The 22,615-nt window shown below is 44.2% G+C and overlaps 1 protein-coding gene across 1 annotated transcript; it reads right to left on the bottom strand.

Moving 5' to 3' along the window:
- Positions 1–57: 57 nt before the first annotated feature.
- On the bottom strand, positions 58–22,423 carry LOC147012020 (pyrroline-5-carboxylate reductase 1, mitochondrial-like). The gene is made up of 7 exons (XM_085856609.1): positions 22,123–22,423; positions 13,763–13,833; positions 13,294–13,473; positions 9,928–10,149; positions 1,209–1,301; positions 478–641; positions 58–390 (listed from the first exon to the last, which is right to left on the bottom strand). Exons 1-7 carry the CDS (start codon positions 22,187–22,189, stop codon positions 246–248), a joined length of 942 nt encoding a protein of 313 aa, XP_085712735.1. The 5' UTR covers positions 22,190–22,423; the 3' UTR covers positions 58–245.
- Positions 22,424–22,615: the final 192 nt, after the last annotated feature.

Here is a 22,615-nt window from a genome sequence, read left to right as displayed (position 1 = left end):
GTTTATGAATTCCAGCATCGTTGGCATCTTGATCTTTAGCTAATCGATGTGACGCCATTAGAAGCAACAATAGACTTTTAATTGGGTTATAAACATTGTGACATGGTAATTAAGTCATGGTAATATAATGTTGATGAGCTTTTCTAACATGGGATTTGTTTATAATGCTGGAAATTGTAGTGAAAGGGGGGGGGGGGTGGAGGTGTGTGCGTGTACACCTGAGGGAACTTAGTGGGATACAAGACCTAACTCTTCTGGGAGCTTCCTGGGTACTTTTTACTGAAGACTGTGAACCCAGCTTTTTCCGTGTTCTCCTTTACTTGGTTCAGTGTCGTCTTTTTGATGGCCGTGGGAGGCACCGTCTCCTGCTCCGCCATCAGTTGCAGTTCCCTGTGAGAACAGCAAGTGATTGAAACCTTCCTGGAATGGAAAAGTGGAATGGCTGATTACCGTCTCGGTTGTCATTCGATGCCATACCTCGTACGCTTGCACGAAGCTTCAACGGCATTGATGAGAAGGCTCCGAAAACCGCCGCATTCGAGGAGGTGCAGGGCATGGATTGTTGCTCCACCAGGAGAGCACACTTCATCTTTCAACTGTCCAGGATGCTGTTCTGATGCCAACAACATTTTAGCAGCACCCTGTGGAATAAAAGATCAAAAGCAGGGGTGCAGGGAGGGGGTCTCAACTCCTGCAAAAGACAAACAACATTGAGGTGAAGTATTTGCTGTGAATTTTTTTCTTCTTTCCATCGTTATCCGAGGTTCATGTGATGGTGCTGCACGTAGGACGAGGAAATGGAGACGTTGGTATACCTCTTGCTTAACTTGCAAATCTTAACTTAACTTGCTTAGCAAATCCATTTCGTCATCAGTGTATTGAATTTGAACCTGAAATCCCACCATCATGTGCCATGTGAGAATAGCAAACGGGCAAATGAAAATGTTCAATTTTTTTTTTCAGCTGGTTGTAATCCCTGTTATTGACCCCCACCCCTGCCTCCCCCACCCCTCCCCAACCATGTTTGTGCCTTTTGGTTTATACCTTAATATTTGAACTGCATAAGCTGTGCCACACCACAATTCCATTTTATCTCTCCTATCATTGTTAATGTCTTTATAGTCTTCCTTGCACAACATGGGTTTGCTTGTTGTGCATAAACAGCACTGCAGCAGTGTGAAGTGTGGATTGCTTCAAAACTGACAAACCAGCAGGGTCTGTGCACCAAGTCTGATGGCAAGGCGCCGTGGAAGCCCCATCTTTACTCCTCCATCTGCAAGTGCTTCAGCTGCTGTGAATGCCTGTGGAGGTTGTGGTAAGTGAAAGGTTGTTTGTTGTTGAGTAATAAGGACCCCCCCCCCTTCCCTTTCCTTTCCCATGATGAATACTATAATTGAACAGGGTGCAACTAACTTGGACTCGCTAGTGCTAATCTGAACATGAGATTGGGTCATTCCATGTCAAATCATCAAAGAATCTGCAGTCATCTCTCAGATTTTTGTAAAACTTTGGGAACCAATTGGGACCCATGAAAAACGGCAAGAACTCAAATATTTTTGCTAACAGCCTCTTAATTAGTGAGATACAGACTAACGAACTTTGGACTAATTAGCACGGCGTCGCGAATTCAAATGGCCATATCTCTAAAAGTATAACACCTAGAGAGCTGGTTTTGGTGTCATTTTAAAGGTATTTTCATGCCCTATGAATTTGTCTGGGCAACATTTTCCTACCTCCAACCACAAAAAAGTTATCACAAAATATAAACTTCAATCGTGAATCCCCAAAAAATGTATCCTTCAAATTTCCTCAAATTCATCCCAGAGGTACCTTTATGATGTCAAGAAGCTTCCACATAAATTTTGTGATAGGCACTCCAATAGTTTCTGAGATATGAGCAATAATGTACATGTACGTATGGCATATAGGTTCGAAAATCAGCATTTGTAATGTATTATACAATCATTCTAACCTAGCCATGACGGAACGACCATCAATTGCTTTGAAGTATCATATACTTTCATTTTCAACTGGGCCTGAGGGGAAGAAACAAGTGCTGCTGTTGCTGCATTGAAGAAATTGAAAGCCTAAGTCAGGTTAGTGAACACTGTGTACTTGAACTCACTTATTGATTGTATAATACATTACAAAAGTTCGTTAGTCTGTATCTCACTAATTAAGAGGCTGTAAGCAAAAATATTTGAGTTCTTGCCGTTTTTCATGGGTCCCAATTGGTTCCCAAAGTTTTACAAAAATCTGAGAGATGACGGCAGATTCTTTGATGATTTGACATGGAATGACCCGATTGCAAGATCACAGAAGCACTATCAGTGTTACAATGCAATGTTTAATGTACATTTGTATTTGGCAACAAAGATGGAAAATCTCCAGTTAATTCTGCTCCTCCTTGAGTATTTTAAATCTGGAATGGATGAGATGAGTTTTATTTGTAACTAGCAGAGCCTACCCATCTCTTTACTGACGGACCAATTCGTCGTCCTGCTTGCCAAATTTACCTGTGCATAAAATGCTTTAACCACTCTCCGCCTCACGTCCCGCTCCCCTCCCCTTTATCCCCCCATTTGGCCTGATGTCCTTTCCCGCTAGAAATGTCTTGCACATGATGACAGACTTTGACAAGGCCCCTCCTTTGAGGGGGGGGAGGGGGAGGGGTGGAGAAGGGAAGGAGGACAAATTTACCCATGCAAAGAGAGTGCTTTAACCTCAGCGTTGCCCAGGTTAAAAAGGAAGTTGTAATACCCTCTGCCACTACCAGGTGGCGCTACACGGTACACATGTGCATGGAGAATTTCTGCACCCACACCCCCATGTGAGGCTGCGGCCACATTACCTATGTTACCCCCACACAAAGTTGTATTTGTACCTCGAGTTTGGCGTTTGTCAAAGAAAGAGTGGAAGAGAGACACAAAGACAATGGCGCTTTATATATTTATATATATATATATATATATATATATATATATATATATATATATATATATATATATATATATATATATATATATATATATATATATATATATTGTGAGAGGGGTGCCTGGGCAGCATGGATCTTGAGTCGAAGCAGAACACCATACATACTCCTTGAGAGTATTTTTTTTTTCTTTTTGGAGGAATCCACGTTTTGTCTTTGTGGGTTCCTAATTGGCTGCGAAAGGCATAAATTTGTTATATGGTTTTCACAGACACCAATAGACCCACAAAGACAAGACTTTTTTTTTTTTTCTTCTTTTTTGTTTTGTATACTTGTGCCTACAATGGTGAGGCTTGTGTAAGAGCTAGCACACAGAACGCATCACAAGGCAGGAGACAAGAGGGGTGGGGGAGGGAAGCACAAAACGGTGGGGAGTCGAGACAATAGGAGATCTGTGGAATGGAGAGCGATGGAATGGGGTACATGGGATACACAAAATGGACACTACAGGGACTTGCAGGAAGGAAAACGTAATTTGAAAGAGTTGGGTTTGGGGTGGATTAACAGGGGTAGAAAAGATCAAGCTTTTGGATGTGGGAAGACAGGAGATAGTGGTGAACAGCTGTTTTGAAGACTTGGAGTTAGGAGTGGGATTAAAGGGAGTGTGGGAGTTTGTTCCAGAGGTGGAAAAAAAAAAAAAAGAGGAATGAAGGTGAGCAGTGATTCTTGATTTTGGCAGTTTCAATAGAAAGGGGGTTGCTTTCACCAGAAGACGCGCACTTGTTCCAGCTTTGTGGAAGGAACTGAAATTGCCTTCAGTAGGATTTGCCTTCCATGAGGCGAAGGCAAGTTGTTTCAGGACAACTGCATCGCCACAAGCTTCTTGAACCATGGGCAGGAGTAATGGTCGGACAACTGAAGACTAGATGGGATAAATCTTTGCATGAGGGAGAGCAAATATTTCTTTGAAAAAATTCCCAGGATGAGTTGATGTCAGAGAGTGTAGAAATGGGAGACCAGTCAAGAAGTTTGGCTGCTTGAAGACCCTGCCAGTTGGCCTGAGTTTATCATTGCTGAGGTGGTTCTCTAATAACGGCCAGAGAGATGACCACTTTAAAAACCACATGATGAGATGAACTGATTGGAGCAAAATAAGAAGAAGAACAGCAGATATTTTCAGGGAAATCGGTCAAAATCAAATCCAGAAGAAATGGAGTAATTTGGCTGAGATCTTGGTCGGGAAGTTGACAGATTGTGTCGGTCCCAATGAGTCACAGAACTCCTTTGCTGAAGTGCCATGGCAGGAGAGAGAGAGATAGAGATATCCACATATATCTATATATATATATATATATATATATATATATATATATATATATATATATATATATATATATATATATATATATATATATATATATATATATATATATATATATATATATATCCACACCCAGCCAACTGGCATGATGGCAATTGAAGTCACCACATGTGAGGAAGAGAGAGTTTAGGTTAGTGGATAGAAGTTGGTCCATGTTTTTTGGTGAGTAAGATGTAGATGGTGTCATCACTGTTTGGTGGATGGTAGAACACACATATAAACAAGAGGTGGGAGCAGAGGGGAAGCTGTAGCCAGAGGTATTCCTGGGGGTGTGGATGAGTGACGAAGAGTCTTTGATGAAGAGAGCAGCTCCGCCGCCAGGACGGGGCTCAGGGTCTGTCATACCAGAGGAAATAATCAGGGAGATATACGAGGGAGTCTGAGCCGTCTTGAAGGAGGAAAGTTTCTGTTAAGCAGATTATGTCTGGTTTGTCAGTGGCAACCTGTATGGAGAGATCAGTCAGGTTAGAGTGAAGGCCCCAGATGTTTGAGGTCCACACTGTTGAGGAAGAGGGAGGGAGGAGGCTTTGGGTGCTCGGGAGGGGGGGGGAGGGTAGGACAGGGGAGGAGAGGCGGAGGTAGCGAGTGTTGTTGATAGTGTATTGGAAATTGCAGAAGAGTTAGGGGAGAGGGTCAGGTGTGGAGGAGGACAAATGAAGGAGGACTTCCCCTGTAAGCAGGATGAGAATCATTTGACTCACAATTTCACTGAAGTTGTATTTCCTGTCATTCTGCTCTTAAGATCATTAAGCAAATAATTTTGAACATGTGATTCGATGTAATGATTGTCAAAAAAAATTCACTTCTGGTTTGCTTTTCTTTTATGATGTCTAATTCTATCTCCACAAGAAAAAAAAACTTAAAAAAAAAAATGTAATAATAGAGGTGTGAAATCTAAAAATCAAAAAAAAACCAAATGAGGTAAGAATGACACCACATTATGATGTCACAATATGACACCACAATCCTGTTGAATTACATTGGTTTAACCTGAGGCGGTCCCTTTGGGTGGGTTCCTGGAATGTCATATCTCCAAGAGAGGATGATCACCTGTCTCTGTTATCATCTGAGCTCAAGCGTTTGAACATCGGTATTGCAGCACTCTCTGAGGTTTGTAGACCAGATAGTGGTGAGATCATGGTGGGTTGTTACACCTACTATAGGTCTGGTCAATCTGATGGTTACCATGCCCAAGGAGTTGCTGTTGCTGTGTCCAATAAGCTGACTCCAATGATAATTGAGAACACCGGTCAACGAGCGTACAATGAGACAAAGAATTAGTCACTCTCTTGGTGTCATTTCCCTGATCTGTCTTTGCTCCGACTGAGGTGAGTGACCTCGCTGTGAAGGATGCATTCTGTGCTGCGCTCGAGTCTATGGTTGATCAGTGCCCCAGGCGAGATACTCGTCTCGTCTTGGGGAATTTCAATGCATCGACTGGAACTGATAAGGATGGTTATGAGACATGTATTGGTCCCCATGGGTCTGGAGCTCTGAACCAAAATAGCACTAAGTTCCTTGACTTTGCAAGAAGTCATAGAATTAGGGTGGCTAGTTTATAGTTTCAGCACCCACAAGCTTATCGCTGGACTTGGTGTCCCAATGCTGATGGTGTGGCAAAGGAAATTGACGATGTGCTCGTTGGTAGCTGCTGGAGGATGATACAGAACTGCAGGGTCTACCGGAGTGCTCAGTTCATCAATACCGACCACAGGCTTGTTGTAGCAACTCTGAAGTTGCAGCTTAAATCCAGAAGAACGGTACCATCTGAGCTTAGGCTGGATGTTGGCAAGCTCAAGGATGAGAGGGAAGCTGAGCAGTTTGTGTACAGCCTGAGTGGGGATTTGGAGGATCTGGATGCTTTGGGGAATCCTGAAGAGTTGTGGAGTGCCTTCAAGACCACTGTCCTTGATGTTGCCGGTGGACGTCTTGGAACTCATCGTCGGGCGAACAAGTATTTTTTCTCTGAAGGGACACTGGATACCATTGATCAGAGTCACAGGGACAAGCTTGATGGAAGCGCTGAGCTGTTCAGCAAGCTGAGGCGTAAAACTGTATGTGCGCTAAGGGTGGACAAGGCGTCCAATGTGTGAGGAATCTGAGGGGGTAGAGCATCACCTGCAGTCAAGTGATTCTCGTCCTGCTTACGGGGGAATTTATGCATTGCATTCCTCCAAGCCTGTCCCTCGGTGTACCGCAGTTAGAGCCGAGGGTGGTGGGATTTTGACAGAGGAGTCTGAAGTGAAGGCCTGCTGGGAGGGTTACTTTGAGTGACTGTACCAGGCTCATCCACCAGCTGTCGAGTTGGATGTCAGTGGTGTTACTCTCCCTATTGCAGCCCCTCCAATAAACTGTGGTCTACCTTTGTTCGTGGAAACACACATTGTGGTGAACAGGTTGAAATTGGGTAAAGCTCTTGAAATTGGGGTAAATTGGCATCCATGCTGAACATCTCAGATCTGGTGGAAATGCTGCACTTGTGTCGTTGCATGCAGTTCTGTGCTCTGCCAGGAACACAGCCATCATTCCAACTGACTGGAAGAGGGGCCTTGTTGTCCCTCTCTGGAAAGTGAAGGTTGATCGCCAGGACTGCAACAACTACCGAGGGGTGATGCTGCTCTCAGTGCCTGGCAAGGTCTTTGCTCGGATAATTATTGATGGGGGTTCTCCACCATCTGCTTGAGCACCAGCTCTCACAGCAGTCAGGCTTTACACCAAAGAGGTCAATGATTGACCATATCCTTGCTCTTCTGGTCCTCACTGAATGCAGATGAGAGTTTCGGCAGGTGCTGCTTATAGCCTATGTTTATCTCTGCAAAGCGTTCAATTCAGTGAATTGGGATGCCTTCTGGAGGAATCTTGGTCTTCCTGGGGTGCCACCAAAACTGAGCAATCTGCTGTCTGAACTATACTCTGGGACAAAGTGCTGTGAGATGTGGTTATAACATCTCCGACTTATTTCCAGTTGTTGTTGGAGTTCGTCGGGGGTGTGTACTGGCCCCCACACTTTTCAACGCATGGATGGACTGGATTCTGGGGAGGATGTCAGAGAGATCAAGCTGTGGTGCATCATTTGGGAATGTCAAGATCTCTGACCTTCATTTCGCAGATGATGCAGTCATCTTTGCAGAAACTCTGGATATCCTTTTAGGGGCCCTTGGTGTGCTAAATGAGGAATTGGAGCTGCTTGGATTATGGGTTTCCTGGGTCAAAGCTAGGATCCAGGCTTTCATTGACATCTTGGATGCTGCTATCCTGTCTGTACCTGTTTGTGATGAGGATGTTGAGGTCATGGAGAGATTCATTTACCTTGACGGTGATATTCATGTCTCTGCTGGCTGTGAACCAGAGGTCAATCGACGTCTTGGTCAGGCCTGGGGAGTCATGGATTCACTGGATCATGGGGTTTGGTGCTGCCAGTACCTGTGTTGGAGGACGAAAGTCCAAGGTCCTTGGTGCTTCCAGTCCAATTTTACGCATGTGAGACTTGGACTCTGACCAGGGATCTGAGACGAAGACTTGATTCCTTTGGTACCAGGTGTCTGGCTATCGCGGGTCGGACTTTGTGTCCAACAAGCGGTTGCTGAGAGAGACCCAAATTAGATTTGTTACCTGCATAGTCCGTGAGCGTCAGCTGCGGCTGTATAGACATGTGGCTCGTTTTCCTGATGCTGATCCTGGTCACCAGATTCTCTCATTGAGGAGCCTCGTGAGTGGAGGAGGCCAATGGGCTGACCATGTGCCTCGTTGCAGCAGATTGATCAACATCTCAAGGAGATGGGGATAGTCCAGGCATCTGCTTGGTGGATGGAAGATGGAGGCCCCTGGAGTGCCGGTGGAAAGTGGAAGTAGCGACGCGCTGCTCTGGCACATGTTCCTGTACCTGACCCGACCTGACCCCACCCCCCACCCTGTTCTGGCTTTTGGATTACCACATATCGTGTGTGGAAATGTCGGTGCGATTTATAGTATTTATAATTATAAGATGCTTAATGTGTTATATGTTTTGTTTTTTTTGGAATCGATTAAAGCCATCTGTTATTTTATTGTTTCAATACTTGTTTCAGCTGATTTGGGGGATGGGTTGGATATGTATCACTTTTGGAATGGATCTGTCCACCGTCCCCCCCCCCCCCCTTCACCCCCTTACCCTCACAATCCTGTCCTGGTTTGGTTGAGGCCACATTTACATTTCATTTATTTTCCTAATAAAACTATTAATGTTTTATTTATTTTTAAGTTTTGGGTTGTGTGCACGAGCCCAGAGATAAAGTAACATCCTCGCTTTGGAATCACCAACATGGTTTCAGCTGTTATTGAGCTAGGTTGGGCTACAGTTTTGCATTGTTTTTAGAGGGGAAGAAGAAGTACAAATTTGCATTTCAGAGATCTCCCAATGTGGTACTTTGGTTATTTATTCTGGCGTCTTTTTAAGTTTCGGTAGTTCAGAAAACACTCGAAAATGAAAAGCATGGCTTTTAAAAGCTTATGACTTCACTCTGGTGGTTTATAGGTGTATTATTGTGTACACATTTGAAAGGGTGGCCATTTTTCCCATAATTCTCCATCTATATGGAGTACGCCCTTACTCCATGATAATTCCACTGTGTATATCATTTATATTTCTGGTGTTCTGCCAAAAGGTAGATCCATCACTGCTGAAGCATGCTGGGTGGTTTGCCGTTGCCTTCGTGCAGACATTTCTAATTTGTTTATGGTACCGGCGATAGCTCATCTACACTGCGCGAAGGACACCGAGGGATCTTTAACATCCACTAACTAATGCTGGTAGGCGGGGCGCTCAGTTTAACATCCATCCGAGAGACGACACACATTGATTAATTCAAACCCAGGCTCGACAGCTTGGAGTCAAGTGTTCGTACCTGTAGGCCATCCTGTCAGCCCCGTGTATATAACCCTGAAGTTTGATGGTGGGGTTGTAGTGTGATGAGCTTATCCTGCTGTCAATTTGAACTTGTGGCACTTTATCTTGTTTTGCTTCAACCATCTCTGAGAGGATGGCAAGGCTGGCTGGATAGCCTATAAGTTTGCACCCTCGCCTCTAAGCTGTCTCACACGGGTTTTAATCCCAACACAGCTATAAACTGTCATCACGATGTTTCACAGGCAGGGTAATTCATCAATGTGTGTAGCGTCCCTCGGATAGACGTTAACATAGATGTCCAGTCTGCCAACATCAGTTGGACATGAAAGATCCCCCGGTGTCCTTCAAATAGTAGGCGAGCTATCGCCGATACCCTGGCGAAATTACAAAATTCCTGCCCTAGCTTATCGAGGGCATTACATCAGCGGCACAGCCATGACGGCCAGCCATTGATTCAATCCTGCAGCCTTGTGTTGCATACAAAAGAAGAAGTGCCCAAGGCAGTCACCTGGGCCACATTACATCTTGCAGAGAATTGGAGAGAATCATTTTCCTCTGTGCAAGAATAAACCATTTTCTGAAGGCTAGGTATGAGAAAATGGTATGAGGTATAACCTAGGCTCATATACCTAGGTTTATACCTCGTATATGCTCACTGGTGACCAAAGCCTGAAGGAGTGCATTTGTTAATAACTAGACAGGAAAAATTACACGAACTTTGCTCACATAAGCTGGGCCCGAGCCACTGAGTCCCGTGGCTGCGTTTATAAGATCTTCTTCGACCTCATCACAAAATCCGACGCTGCTCATAAGCTTCTCGAGCAGACAGCCGTCATCAGGCTGAGCGTATGTTCCTGCTGCGTACACCGTTGCTCCATGTCGCACTACCACGGGCGTGTTCGGCATTGCACGAAGAACACGAGGGTTCGCCATGTATTGATGAAGTTTCTGTGGAAATGGAAAGATCAGTAGAAAGTTAGGAAAAAAACAAAATATTGAATCATTTGTGGATTTGCTGAATTATTGGGAGGATGGGGTTGAGGGTGGCGCATAGCCTGGTGCTGGCTTATCGGCTTAAGATCCCAGGGTCTTGAGTTCAAGCCTCTGTTTTAACTTGAATTAACACCAAGCGGGTCGACTCGGCCTGTCATCCTTCCAAGGTCGACAAAATTGGTACCAGCTCGTTGGTAACTGTGGCGATGCATCATCGGCACAGCTGCGCCCCCAGTAAATGATGCAGCCAAGCAGGCACGTGTTGCATGTGAATAAAATAAAATAATTAAGGGTTGCATGATCGTGACTCGGACATTAATGTGGGGGGGGGGGGTCTCCATATACAAAGTATCTAAGAACTGTCACATTAAAATTAAACTAGAACGGCACTCGGTGGAGCGTACACCTCTGCCAAGCTGAACGGTTTACGTTTTGTGTCCCACCGATCGGCCGATCTGTGTCCGGACCTCCAAGATCCAATTGGCTTGTTCTTGTCACCTGCCCAACTCATCTACAAAGTTTTGTCATAACCCATCCACAACTTTTTGAAATTTCTTGCTAGATATCGTTTTTGGCCCCATCTCTCAATGGAGAAGAATCACTTTCAAGAAATTTATAATATCATATCCGGATGTGGATTCTTATCTTCACCAAACTCAAATCTATTTGTTCTTGGCGCACACCCAAAATGTCGTTCAAATTCATCCACAACTTTTTGAGGTATCCAGCTCACAGGTGGAGGTGAAAACTTAACCTCCGTCCACCTTCGGTTTTTAAGGTAATAGGTAAGGGGGATTAATTAATGAGGAACATTGGTATTTTAAAATAGCTCAGAATTACCACATTTTATCATGGTCACTTTGCATCCTTGTATGTAGAAAGATCATTCAGTAAAACAATTGCTCTGACTTTTTGAGGTGTTTCTCATTGTCCCTCACCCCTCTGACAAGGTCGGAGATGGGAGACATTAAAATGAGCTCCGACTGACTGATCTGTCCATGTACTTTTGTGGTGGGAGACTTGCTCCTTGTTATTATGATTGGCTACTATATGATGTTTGTGTCCTCAATACAAGTGAATGGTTTAGGCCTTCCATCGCTCCTGGTGACATCATGAAACACTATTCGTATATGTTGTCTTGTTTACTGAAGTATTTGCTTTGACATTGTGGGAAATTCTATATTTCTGATGGATCTCTCTCTCTCCTCTTGCCCTCTGCCCTCCCCAAGTCACTCCAGGTCATACCTTTTCCTTGGGAAACCCTAACCTGCTCACCCTCCCAAAGGTCAAGTCGGTTGCCCACCTGCATACACTCGTCCCCTTGTTATCCCGACTGTGGAATTGTCTCCCTGTGTCTGTTGTCTCGTCGTCCTCACTTTTCACAACCTGATGCGCTCACCCAAACACATCCACAATTTCTTCTCCGTTCGCTGATTTTGTACCCATTCTGTTTCTCTCCAAGCCGTTGTTTATCGTTTGTGTTATTCCTCCTTTTCTCCTTGTGGACCCCCCCCGCACCCTCCACTTGGTAGTTTTTGAACCTGCTGCCATTGTCAGTTGGCTCCTCCATGAGCCTCAAGCCTTGTGTAAAAAAAATTACTCATTGTTTTGTAGCGATGGATATTTCACAGGATGTGCTGGACCATTCAAATTTTAAATGTTCTGAATAGTCTGCGATTTCATCAGTTCTTGATTAATCTTTATGAAATTCCAACGTTCAAAGGTAGTCTCAAGAATTGTGAAAGTAGCGTCCTCTCTGATATTCCTTTAATGTTTTAAGGTCCTATACAGAGGATCAGTGATTCTGTGACGGGCCTTGTTCAGTTTCCCTCACGAGTGTGGGTTCGATTACCATGACTGTTCACAGGAGATTTCCAAACCCCACGATGAAGTAAGTGGTAACCTACCCATGATTGGTACTTCGCCACGGAAACGTTTAATCGTTGTTAACATCCCGGTGCTCAATCAAGATTACAGGCCTCCACCGTCATACAAAGATGATGCAGAGCCGAGAGCTGAATAAAATGGAGAAAATGGAGGGTCGTTATGAGAAAACCAATACGGTATTCGTACCTTGGCAAAACATTAAAGGAACTCTTGCTATCTGTCATGAGCTGTGTTCTGATAGACTGTGTTGTATCACATTGTGTGTTCCTATAAATCGGTCAAATTCCCAGCTCGTACATGGTTGAAAACAAGCAAACAAGGGAAGTAATGTTAACTTCCACAACCCAAACCATAAGGATTTTTGTTAATAGAATTGGAGAATTACACCTCTGCTTTTTAATGGTCTAAATATTAAGGAACTAGAACAGCACTCGGTGGAGCGCATACCTCCACCAGGCTGAACAGTTTACGTTTTGTACCCCACTGATGGGCTGGATCTCGATCTGGATCTCGATCTGGACCTGAACTAAAATCGAATCGACTTTGTCTTGTCATTTTCCCCAACTCATCCACAACTTTTTGAAATATCGTGCTTTGTATAATTTTTGGCCCCATCTCTCAATGGTGAAGAATCATTAAAAAAAAAAATTATTGGATTCGGATCTTCGTCAAAATCGAATCATTTCTTCCTTGTCGCACACCCAACCTTTCCACCAAGTTTCGTCTGAATCCGTCCATAACTTTTTGAGATGTCCATCTCACAAACATTCAAACAGACAGGTGAGAAAACATAACCTCCCTCCACATTTGGTGACTGAATATAACTAGGTTTGTAAAACCTGGCAAATATGATTGACTAAAAAGAATATATCCAATCAGGCCGAGGACACAATTGTCAAATGGATTCGAGTGGTCGTCACACACACACGCACACACACACACACACACACACACACACACACACACACACACATACACACACACGCACACACACACACACACACACACACACACGTCAGGAAAATTTGATGAGGTTATGTTCTCTGCTTGCAATAGAACCTTTCTACATATAACAATGTTGAGTTGATTTAAAATCAAGAAAACGTCCAAGTAATTCCACGATTTATGAAACGTTATCGGTTTCATTTTGATGCATGAACAACGTCGTTTTGAGTGATTGAAATGCAGGGGGAAGACCAAAGGTGATGAAACCTTCTCGATGGATGCGATTGTGACTCCGGCTGCCACCGACACGATGAGGTGCCGATCCCCAAGCTCTGGGCCGAGCTCGTCCAGCACGAAGGGCACGATCTGTGGCTTCACCGCCAAAAAAAGGATGTCGCTCCGTTCCATTGCTTCCCTGTTGCTTCTCGTGTAGTGAACGCCCAATTTCTGTGGTTCACATGATGGACAAATCTACGTATCACTCTAATAAACATTTGATTGTAAACAGTAGAACTCTCTTTTTCTTTTTTTTCTTTTTCTCTCATTCCTGACTCCTTCCCATACCCCACCACCAACCACCAACCCCTCCCCTGCACTCTACTTATACAAAGCTCTTTACTTAAGTCAATCAAGAGCACCGTGTGTACCATGTGTTTTATGAAAACCCAAATAAACTCGTTTTTTCATAGCTACTTCAAGCATGACATCATCGGTGGCTGTGCAAGGAAGATCTTACCCGGAATCCGGACACAGTAGGCAGATTTGGGTCTGGAGAACTCGCGGTCATCTTCTGTGCGGTAACGACACCTACACAGCACGGATAGGTAAACATGGTGCAAAATAAATGGTGTTGTTCATCTTACTCGGCGATGTCTGTCTTGTCACCCCCATGTTCTATTCATAACCTGATCTTCCATTTGTGGTTATCGGCTTGTTCCACTCTCCACCTTACCTTGCTTTATAAGCCAGGTTGTTTCTTGTCCCCACCACCATTCCTTCCTGAGCCCTTTGTGTGAATGGTCAACCTCTTCCTTTTCCTCGTCACCAACACATGCCACATATTGGTGTTTGTGATGCACATTTGCCGGGGATGTGTTCTGCCTCCTTTTGACGCAAGTTGCCTCTCTTCCAAGTCACTTAACCCCCCCCGCCCCCCCCCCTTCCCATTCATGCTAATTCCACCTCGCTTTTTCTGGTTTCCATCTCCCTTCCCCCAATTTTTTTTAGTTTAATCTCCCCAGTCCACTCGCGCAGCTGATACTCAAGCACAGAAATATCCATCATTCCCACAAATATGTAATAACCCTCGCCTATGAAGCAGAGCTATGTCGTGAGAACAAATTGCTCCAACCGACGCCTCCGCTCCCCCATCGTCTCCCCTTCTGCTCCCCCAATGCCTTCCTGTCCCCTCACTTATGTGCTGTTGCCTCCCCAAACACTGCCCCCATCTGACCATTTGGTACTTCAACATCTGTAGTTGCTGTTCCAACTACTCTGATCTCTCCAGCCAGGTTATTATATTTTATTACCTGATTTGTGGTGTGCTTTTGTTAATTTGTAAAACTTTCCTTATACATGACATACCAGACTCCCTTACTTATTGTCATGGATATGCTGTCTGCCCTGCCGCATTGGAGGTGTTGTCTGACTGTTTGTAATAACCTCCCCCACGGCCTTTGTATGTACCTTACCCCTCCCAACACCCTGGAGTATCTGCTGCTTTCTCCTCTCTGCCACAACCTCTTGTGTACGCTGTCTCGCTCAACAACCAACATTGATCCCCACTGCTGAAATAGGCCACTTCCTATCTCTCCAACGTTTCCTTCTCTTCCTCCGTTGTCATTTTTCTGCCACCAGGCTGTAAATCCTATTTCTGGGTTCTATTACCACCAAAAAATATTCTGCTTTCCAATCCGAATCTCAGCAACAAGTTCTCATCCTGCTTGATCTAGCAATGTCGTATCCTGCACCTGATCCACGACTCTTGGCTCTTCAGATCATATGCTGGTGGAACTGTTCATTTCATTGGCCATCTTCTCTGAGCCACCAGTGTTGCTGTTTCTGGCAGTTCAATAAATGTACTTGCCAGGTCTAAGGTCTGCCATCTCTTGCAAAGACCGGTCTTCCATCTCCTTGGCTACAGACGTTTCCAGTGCATGGATCTCTTTGCATAATATCTATCGATCTGTCTCTCACAAATGTATTCCCTCACACCTCGATCTCTGCTGTCCAACATCCAGTCCATAGTGTACAGAAGCTTGCACATGAAGAAGCTTGTACATCAGATCTGATTGATAATTTCCCATAATCAACAAGATAATGGAAGGTGATGGTGAGAAAACTACTTGGCTTCTTTACCTGGAAGGTGAAAGCTTATTAGTCGGAACCTGCAGACACTTTGCAAATACAGCATTCTGGGTATCTGTCTTTAGAAGAGCTAATATCCAACAGCAAGCTTCCATGAGATCAGATGCATTCAGTGCATTCTTCATCCTCCTAATCTTGGTGGCACCTGGTTTTAAGTTCAAATATCTGGACAATCTTTGCTTGTCATAAGTAACTGGTCCTGATTGTTTAGGTGAAACCCCTCACTATAGAAGGTGGCTTAAATTATATTTGTCCTGAAGATGGGTGCCAAGACTCCAGGCTGATTGATCATTTCCCATAATCAACAAGATAATAGAATATAATTTCAGCAGCCCTCAATGGCCCATCTCTTCTCAAAATCATTAATATCAGATCTTCAATTTGACTTCCATCCTGGCCACTCCAACTGACATACTCCTCTTAATTTGGCAATGGATGAGTGCTCTGATCCTTTCGCAAGAGTTCTCTCACTGGACAGTTCCTGGGTATTTGACATCATCGTCCTCGGTTCTGGGTTCCTCTACCTGTGATGCTGGTTCGAGTTCCTCCCTCCAGCTCAACAAAGCTAAGTTTCCTGCATTAGATACGTTTTGTTTTATTGTTTTATCTTCTTGCTTGTGTTGCTGATAATGTTTTTTTTTTGTCCAGTTTTCTATGCCAAACTGTACCGAGTTGTGTTGAATTGTCGAATTTGTGTTCATGTTAAAGTCCTGTCTAGAGGGGGAGTCTGCTTGTGGCTTCTGTGTTTTCATCCCCACGTGTTTCATTTTCCCTCCTTTCTCCCAAATGTTTTCATAATTCTGATCCCTCTGCTTGATTAGTTTGTCCTCTCTCCAAAAATAAATAAATAATTCAAACATCAAAAACTTCACTGCAAAAAAAACAACAAACAAAAACTAGATATCTGCAATCACCAACGGTAAACCTCCATCGACCGGGAGAGGCTTACCTTTGACGATTGCCTGCAACTTACCCTTGGTCCATGATCCAATGATAGCCATATTTTTTATTATTATTATTTTTAGACCAACATTTCAGGATAGAGTGGAAATAAAGAAAATGTGTCCCATTCAACAACATGTCCATAAAACTCAACATCATGTAAATAGGAGTAAAATTATTCAAGTTGTCATCAAAAGGGTGTTTCTGTTAATTAGGAGGGAGGAGGAGATCAGGACCATACTCTGTGCAGAGCGTTGGTGCTGCCTAAGCAGACTCCTTGGCTGTTGGGAACAATCCTGGACGGGTCACCACTCCGACACAGGATGCCAGCATGCTGGCACTCATTTTGCCGACCTCGGAAGGATGACAGGTTGAGTTAACCCCACCTGGTATTAATTCAACAGCTGATTGGGATTTGAACTCAGGACCCTGGGATTCAAAGCCCACTGCCCTAACCATGAAGCCAACACCAGGCACCAGGTTAATTCGGTCCCAATCCAAAAAAAAGTAGGTCAAGGACACAAAGCAAATATTGGGTGCTTCGTGCAAGTGTGCTATTATGCTGCCAGAACATCTTGGAAGGCCAAGCGGTCTTTGAGATCCCACATTGGCAGAATCTAGTGATTATCAAAAACAAACGTTTAAAAAAAAAATTTTGTTTGTTGTTGTTTTTCAAACCGCCATTTTATCTCAACTTTTAACTCTAAGGGGTTAAACGTGAAAATGAAGCTTAAACGTGCCTTGCTCTCGGCTATCTGGAGAGGATAATTTTGTTTTGATCGGACAAACCTTAGTCGAGTTGTGAAAATATTAAAATATCTATAATTGGGTCACGACCTTAAAATTAGGTCAAGGTGGAAAAAATTGTCAAGCCCACATAGTTCGTATTCCCTTTTTTGATGAAAAATTTCATTCTGAAAGTCCTTGGACATTGGTAGAGAGAAAAGGGAGAAAAACCTAATTGGTGGTTGAAAGTTGCGAGGGGTGTAAGACCTTGACCTTTAACCTGGAGGAGTATGATGTAAATTAAACTTAAATGTGCCTTACTCGAGGCCAGGGGTTCTTAACCGGGGGGGGGGGGGGTATCCATACCCCTTGGGGGTATGGGAATTAAATGCTGGGGGTATGGGACTCGATCTCTGAATATTTATATATATTTGATTTATTAATTTATAGTTTGTTAGAATGTTAGATTATAACTAGCACTGTTATTTCAATATTCACTGTTATTCAATGCTTGTATATTTGTAATTTCTCGGCTATTTTTATTTTTTGTAAATATATATGATAAATGCTTATGATTGCCTTTCATGTTCTATTCCTAGCTATCCATATCTAAAATAAATTCAAGCTATTGACATCCTTGGAATTCATACTGTCCACTAATAGGACTGGTGATGATTTTGACAGTCAAGCAAAGGGGGTATGGGACCATGTTGGGCAATCCATTGGGGGTCTGGAATCATCAAAAGGTTAAGAACCCCTGCTCGAGGCTATCTAGTGATGGCAATTTCGTTTCCCGAGGACAAATTTTAGTGGAGTTGTGGTGAAAAATGTTAATGTTAAATTAAGTCATGTTAAAAATTAAGCGAAGGTCAAAAAATTAGGTTGACCCTGCATACTTTTATATTCGCATTATTGATGTTAAACTTCGTTCCGAAAGTCCCAGCCGGCTCCGAGATACAGCTTGGAAATTTGGAGTGTTGAGAGTGCGGGATGACAGGCTGAGTCAATTCACCTGTTGTTGTTTCAGCGGTATGCCAGGGATTCAAACTCAACACCTGAAGATCTTAAACCAACACCAGGCTGGTGGTTTCGTTCTCCTCAGGGGTCGAAGAAACTCTGTAGTACCATTAAACATTGGGGGTGCCAATTCTAGAAACAAACCCCACAACAGTAATAATTAAGCCTTCCATTATACTGTGGGGGAGAGGGAGAGAGGATGACATTATACTTATACCCCACAACATGATACTTCAGAAAAACTCCATCGGCCGTGCACACATCCACCTCTTTCTCTTCTCCTTTTCAATATCCCCCAAACTAAATATTCAATGAATAAATGGTTTCTTCCTTTTAAAAGCTTCTTTGGATAAAATTTTAAAAAACGCTTTTTAAAATGCCATTCTCTCCTGACCACGTCAGGAACAGCCCATGCAGCCTTGTTCTTCACATTCTGTCTTTTTTATTTTTTCAACATTTCCCAAAACCTTTTCACTCCGAAAAGTGCATTTCATCCACCCTCTTGTACCTATATTTCCACCTTCCTCCATGCTTCAATGGAAACCATTTTTACCACCCTCCCATGAAGTCTGTCTCCATTTGTTCAGCTTGAGAATCTTCACAATTCAATGTTGCAGAGGCTGTGTGCACACCACCACTTCCCGTCCCAATGGGCACACTCATCTGATCATGTACTTGGGAAGCGTCTGTCTCTCTGTCTCTCTGTCTCTCTGTCTCTCTGTCTCTCTGTCTCTCTGTCTCTCTGTCTCTCTGTCTCTCTGTCTCTCTCTGGAATTGTGGTAATTTCACTTGAAGGGGGTTGATGGTGGACCGTGTGAGCCCTGTAAAAGCTGGGGGAACAATGCACGGAAAGAGCAGAGGTCAAGTCTGGAATGGGGGCATTCGCCAGAGCAGCACGTCGCTGCGTCCACTTTCCACCGGTACTCCAGGGGCCTCCGTCTGGCCGTTCCCCAGGCAGAGATGCCTGGCCCATCCCCATCTCCTTGAGATGCTGATCAATCTGCTGCAACCACTACGCACGTGGTTGGCCTCCTCCACTCTCGAGAATCTGATGAGCAGGATCAGCGTCAGGAAAACGAGCCACATGTCCATTCAGCCGCAGCTGACCCTCACGGACTCTGCAGGCAACAAACCTCATTTGAGTCTCTCGGCAACCGCTTGTTGGACACAGTCCAAACAGCGATAGCCAAAGATTCTCTGAAGAGACCTATACCAAAGGCATTGTCTCTGTCTGATCCCTGGTCAGAGTCTAAGTCTCACATCCACAAAGGAAGACTGGAAGCACCACGGACCTGAAGACTCAGACTTTCTTCCTCCCGCACAGGCACCAACAGCGCCACAACCCATGATCCAGTGAATCCATGACTCCCCAGGCCCGACCCAGATGTTTGTTGACCTGTGTGACGGCCAGCAGAGACATGAATATCACTGTCAAGGTAAGTGAATCTCTCCATGACTTCAACATCCTCACCACAAACGGGCACAGAAAGGACAGCAGCATCCAAGATGTCAATAAAAGCCTGGTTCTGAGTTTTGACCCAGGAAACGCATAATGCCAGTGGCTCCGACTCCTCATTCAGCACCTGGAGGCCCCCAAAAGGATATCCAGTCTTCACAAAGATTACTCAATCATCTGCGAAATAAAGTTCAGATCTTGACATTCCCAAACAATGCATCACAGCTTGATCTCTCTGACATCCTCCGCAGAATCCAATTCATACAAGCACAAAAAAGTGTGGGGGCCAGTACACACTGCTGACGAATTCCAGTAACAACTGGAAATAAGTCGAAGATGGTACCACCACATCTCACAGCACTCTGAGTACCAGAGTAGAGTTCAGACATCAGATCGATCAGTTTTGGTGGCACCCCACGAAGACCGAGAATCCTCCAGAGGGCATCCCAATTCACTGAATCATACGCTTTGCAGAGATCAATATAGGCTGCAAGCAGCCCTGACGAAACTCATCTGCATTCGGTGAGGACCTGAAGAGCAAGGATATGGTCAATCGTTGACCTATTTGTTATAAAGCCTGACTGCTTTGGGCGCTGGTGCTCAAGCAGATGGTGGCGAACCCTGTCAAGAATTATCCGAGCAAAAACCTTGCCCGGCACTAAGAGCAGTGTCACACTGTGGGAGTTGTTGCAGTCTTGGCAATCACCCTTCCCTTTCCAGAGAGGGACAACAAGGCCCCTTTTCCAGAGCACAGAACTGCATGCAACGACACGAGTACAGGATTTCCAACAGCCTTGAGAAGTTCAGCATTGATTGCACAGATCCCAGAAGCTTTACCCCTTTTAAACCGGTTCACCGCAGCCTGTGTTCCCACAAATGAAGGTGGATCACAGTTGGTTGGAGGGTCAGCAATAGGGATAGTAACACCCCTGACATCCAATTCAACAGGTGGTGGATCATCCTGGAACAGTCGCTCAAAGTAACCGGCCCAGCGGGCCTTCATTTAGGACTCCTCTGTCAAGAGCTCAGCACCCTCCGCTCTAACTGCAGTTCACCGAGGGATGAGCTTGGAGGAACGCAATGCATGAATTCCCCTATAAGCAGGATGAGCATCGCATGACCACAGGTGATGCTCTGCCCCTTCACAGATTCCACTGGGCAACAACAAAAAAAACTTTTCGTCTTCTATTAAGGGAAATGCAGGTGTTCTTGGCTAAATCTGGGCCACTGATTTCAAATCTGCAGTCACAAAATTAGCCAGCACATCAGGTTTTCAAAATATGTATGTGTATTAAGAGTGTACTTAAAGCCGACATCCACAATGCTATGTGGATTATAGGTTTCGTTTTGTTGGATGTTGCTGCCAGATCTCAACTTTTGTCTGTGGAAGCAGTGGAATTGAAGTCCCCAAGAGTAATTGGAGTGATTCTGCAAGAAGCTGAATGGCTGGGCCTGGTCCTCTCCCACCATGGACAAGTTGTTGGCCAAGAAGTCTTGTGCCACTTCATACTAGGTCTTGCCACACCTGTTCTCAAAACCATTCCTTCCTCTCAACCCTGTCAGGTCACAGTTGCTCACCTAGCAATCCATACCTCATTGTCCTTTTCAAATACCAGCTAACTGCTCACCTCGACTATTTTGTCTCCCTTCTTCTGACTGTGAAATTGCTTACCTGAGTCTCTCAGAGCTCTGTCCAATCATTCTTCACTCCACCCCTTTAACATGGTGATCCTTTTCCATAACAATATTTTTGCTCACCCATCCAGGTCACCTGCACTTTCTCCACATTTTACTCTGTCTGGTTTTCCTGTCTGCTCACATGTCCATTTGTTTACTTTTTCCATTTATCTTTGGTTATACAAAATCTTGGCTCATGGCAGTGGGGGAATGAATGAACAAGGGAAAAGAAAAGGTAGATGAGGAAACAGTAACTTACAAGTGAGAACATTGTGTTAATGGGGTAGAAAACATTGCATATAGGGATCGGCAATGCCATTCGAAGGTGGTGCAACCACTGACTTAAAGCCCCATGGTGGGGGGAGGGGGGGTAAGAGTGGAATTCAACAGTCTCCAGAATGCGGTTGCACAAAAGGGAGAAAAGAGTGGAATTGGCCATTACGCCTGGATTGTGGAAGTTTAACAACTGCAAATTCCTCCTTCTCCATTGTTTGATGTATCATGATCGGTCTCCTACCCCTCTGTTACCTCTTCCAAAGCTACATTGCTGTAAAATATAATTATTTGCAAGACATTGATGTGACAACTACTTGATTTTTTTCACATTTTGGAACGATATCTCTCTTGTGCTGTGATGTGGTCAGTCTCAATTAAACAAGCAGAGGACTTATGATAGAACCTTCATAATTACAGTAGAAAGGAATCATCAGCTTTGGAGTTTATTAGAAGAAGCAAGTACCCTGTACAAAGTTAGCACAACTCTCCTCAAAGTAGCAAATGTTCAATCGATACACAAGAGTCGATGAGTTAGCTTTGTATTTTTACATCTGCAGGGGATACATGTTCGGTCAGACTTTCTAATCCCAATGAATTACTTGGTTCCCTCATGGCAATCAAAGCTTCGTACCCACCAGCCGCGGCGAATCCTCGGGCCAATGCGAACGCAAGCTGTCCAGCCCCGATAAACCCGACGCTCATCTTCTCAGATTTTCCTCAGGGGGTTATAATTCTTCTTTAAATTCTTCACTCTGCTTCTTTCTGCCTGTGCTGATTCTGGTTTTCTTCGTTTACCTTTTTCTCCTCCCTCTCTGACGTATAGCTCTGCCAACTGAAGTTCCTCCACCCTTTCGGCGGGGGGTTTCTTCAAACCTCCCCTTCTATGGCTCCTACTGAATGTCGACGTGGCCGTTTGGTGGATGAGTTGAGATGTAACGGGAATGGTGAGAGGGAGGTAGGAATGATTAAAGGTGGAGCAATGTTTGTTTTTTTTTATAACATTGCTCATTCCAAGAAAAAAGGGTTCGTGTAAAAAAAAAAAAAAAGTAGTGTGTGCACCGCCACTGGCTATATATATATATATATATATATATTTACACTTACACACACCCATGAAGTTTCCATGTG

The sequence above is a fragment of the Eptatretus burgeri genome, chromosome 15 (assembly GCF_056783735.1).
Source record: "Eptatretus burgeri isolate ZD-2024b chromosome 15, Ebu_testis_v1, whole genome shotgun sequence".
NCBI classification, from domain to species: Eukaryota; Metazoa; Chordata; class Myxini; order Myxiniformes; family Myxinidae; genus Eptatretus; species Eptatretus burgeri.
Note: the sequence above shows the minus strand (reverse complement) of the source record. Positions and strands in the feature narration are given on the sequence as shown.